Consider the following 2,259-nt stretch of genomic DNA (forward strand, 5'->3'; position numbering starts at 1 on the left):
GCTACTGTATCTTCATTGAGTGAGTAAATACTTGAAGCTTCTTCTTTTCAAGAGACACCTTGTAAAGTAAAATCTATAATTAAAATTTGACAAAACAATCTGTGAATGGACCTTGAGTTGGTATTGTTTTCTGTACCTCTAGCTCCATGGTTGAGGCTTAATATAATGAATGCAACACTGGTGTCTTGAAGCTGTTTCTTCATTGTTCTTTTCCCCCCCCCTCCTCTACAGACTGGCCTGTGGGATCATCGCTCGATCAGCGGGTCTTTTTCAAAACCCCAAACAGATTTGTGCCTGCGACGGGGTCACGCTGTGGGAGGAGAGAGACAGGCCGATAGCTGGGAAAGGTCGAAGCAAAGCCAACACGGAGACACCGGCAGCGCACCTCTGAACCTCGCACACAAACACCGACCACATTTGTAACCTGTGTTGGATAGTTTGAACAGAAAGAGCCCCTCGAAGAGAATTGCACAGGACATTTGTCGACAGAGGGTGAAGCGAGAAAGACAAAGCACTAAGGAATATGTTTCCAGACAGCTGGACAATCGACCAAAGAAAAATAGCCTTATTTTCTTGTAATTTTTCTCTGTGATCAAATCAAAAGCTCTTACAGCTGCAGGTGGTGTCCTCTAAGGATTTTAAAAGCACTAAAGCAGATTAAAACAGCCTTGGGAGTTTGTAAAATTTGCCTCTGATTAGCTAGATGTCTGTTAACACTGTTATATGTTTGTATAACCAGTCGCCTCTGACACAACTATCTCATCACTGTCTAAATTGATGTGCTTGTAAGATTTAAGGTATCCATTTTTACTGTGCACTGGCTGGGATAAATGCACTTCAATTTGCTATGAAAGTTAATTATGCAAGCTTCCTGAAAACCGTAGAAGTAGTAAGAACATCCTGATACTCTCACCGCATCAGTGATTCCAACGCAGGGATACTTGTACTACGGAGGATACTTCTGCAGTCTGGTGGATATTTTGAGACATTGTGGAGTAGCTCAGCTCATTTGGAAAAAAATTCATGTTATGATTTGGTAACAAAATGTATCAACATTTTTTATTTTAGGAGGAAAATCAACATGCTACGACGGAGTATTAGGGCCATATTAAGAAAAAAATATATTTTATTTTTTTGGAAATTACGAGAATGAAGTCGTAATGTTGTCAAAATAGATAGCTTAAAGTAATGGTTCGATGGCTGAAACATCCAGCTTTGGTTACTCCATGTGGTAGCAGCAACCTAAACATGGACTGTTCCAGGATGGAGGATTCACACTCTATTATTAAAGGGGAACAATTGTGTGGGTACTTGGGAACCACTGGGCTTACTCAGGACACATTGAGGGAATCTGGGCCACTGTAAGCTGCGTTAGCTTGTTCTTTTGATCCATTAGGTGGTGTGAGTGACTTGGGTAAGAGAGATTGCAAGGAGCTTGGGAGAGGGAGTCAAATTCCATCCAGAGTGAAAGGCCAAGGGTGGGAGGGGGTTGATAAGGGGAGGTGTCTTGAGGGATTGTGTGCTCAGCTGTTTTTCAACATGGCGTTGAAGTGTACAGTTTCTTCATGGTCGCCACAGTCAGCGTTGGAGTCATACAATGCAGGAAAATGAAATCCTGTGCCCATTTTCTGCTTTAAATTCTCTGTTGTTTTCTTGTGTATAAACTGATACATGATGATTGAAGTCTAATATCATAATGTACAAAACTTCTACCTGCTGACACTTGTTGATTTCCATTAACACATATTGAAGAATTGGGACATTGTTTACGCCTATTGATGTACATATGTGAGTGTGTTGCTTTGTAGCTTTGCATTGATTTTCCAAATTGAGAATCGGTCCCGTCTCGTGACGCCTGAATAAGCTTATTGAATTTTCTCTGAATGCTCAGTCGGTGTGTCCTGTTTGTGTCTGAGGGTTGTGAATGCAACTTGAATGTAGAGCTGAACTAATGACTATTGATGTTATTGTTTATTAAATCTTTAAAATGTCCTTATTCCCCAGAGCCCGAAGTAATGTCTTTAAACAGCCATTTTTTGTCTGACTTTTATCTAAAAAATATTGAATTTACAGTCATAAATCAGTGAATCCTCACACGTGAGAAGCTGGAACCAGGGAAAGTGTTTTTGCTTGATACATTTCCCAGCACTGCTTGTTTTTTCCAGCCATGCATCTGTGTATTTGTTATACAAAGCCTGCATTAGCAGTCATTTTGCACTTAATCTGTCCTCTGTGGTTAAGCAAATATATATCAGTCAT

General features: G+C 40.4%; 1 protein-coding gene and 1 long non-coding RNA gene across 3 annotated transcripts in view; one reads left to right on the forward strand and one right to left on the reverse strand.

The window, feature by feature from the left end:
• Positions 1-1,996, forward strand: part of LOC118337879 (copper chaperone for superoxide dismutase-like) — a gene marked incomplete in the record, with an annotated part of 7,906 nt that extends 5,910 nt beyond the window's left edge. For both annotated transcript variants that reach the window (XM_035675013.1, XM_035675014.1), the window contains 1 exon segment: positions 232-1,996. In XM_035675013.1, coding sequence (XP_035530906.1) covers positions 232-391 — 160 coding nt within the window.
• Positions 1-2,259, reverse strand: part of LOC118337881 — a 22,455-nt gene that overhangs the window by 9,599 nt on the left and 10,597 nt on the right. The gene's annotated exons all lie outside the window — the stretch shown is intronic.

The sequence above is a fragment of the Morone saxatilis genome, unplaced genomic scaffold (genome assembly GCF_004916995.1).
Source record: "Morone saxatilis isolate NCDOM2014 unplaced genomic scaffold, NCSU_SB_2.0 Contig4, whole genome shotgun sequence".
NCBI lineage: Eukaryota > Metazoa > Chordata > Actinopteri > Moronidae > Morone > Morone saxatilis.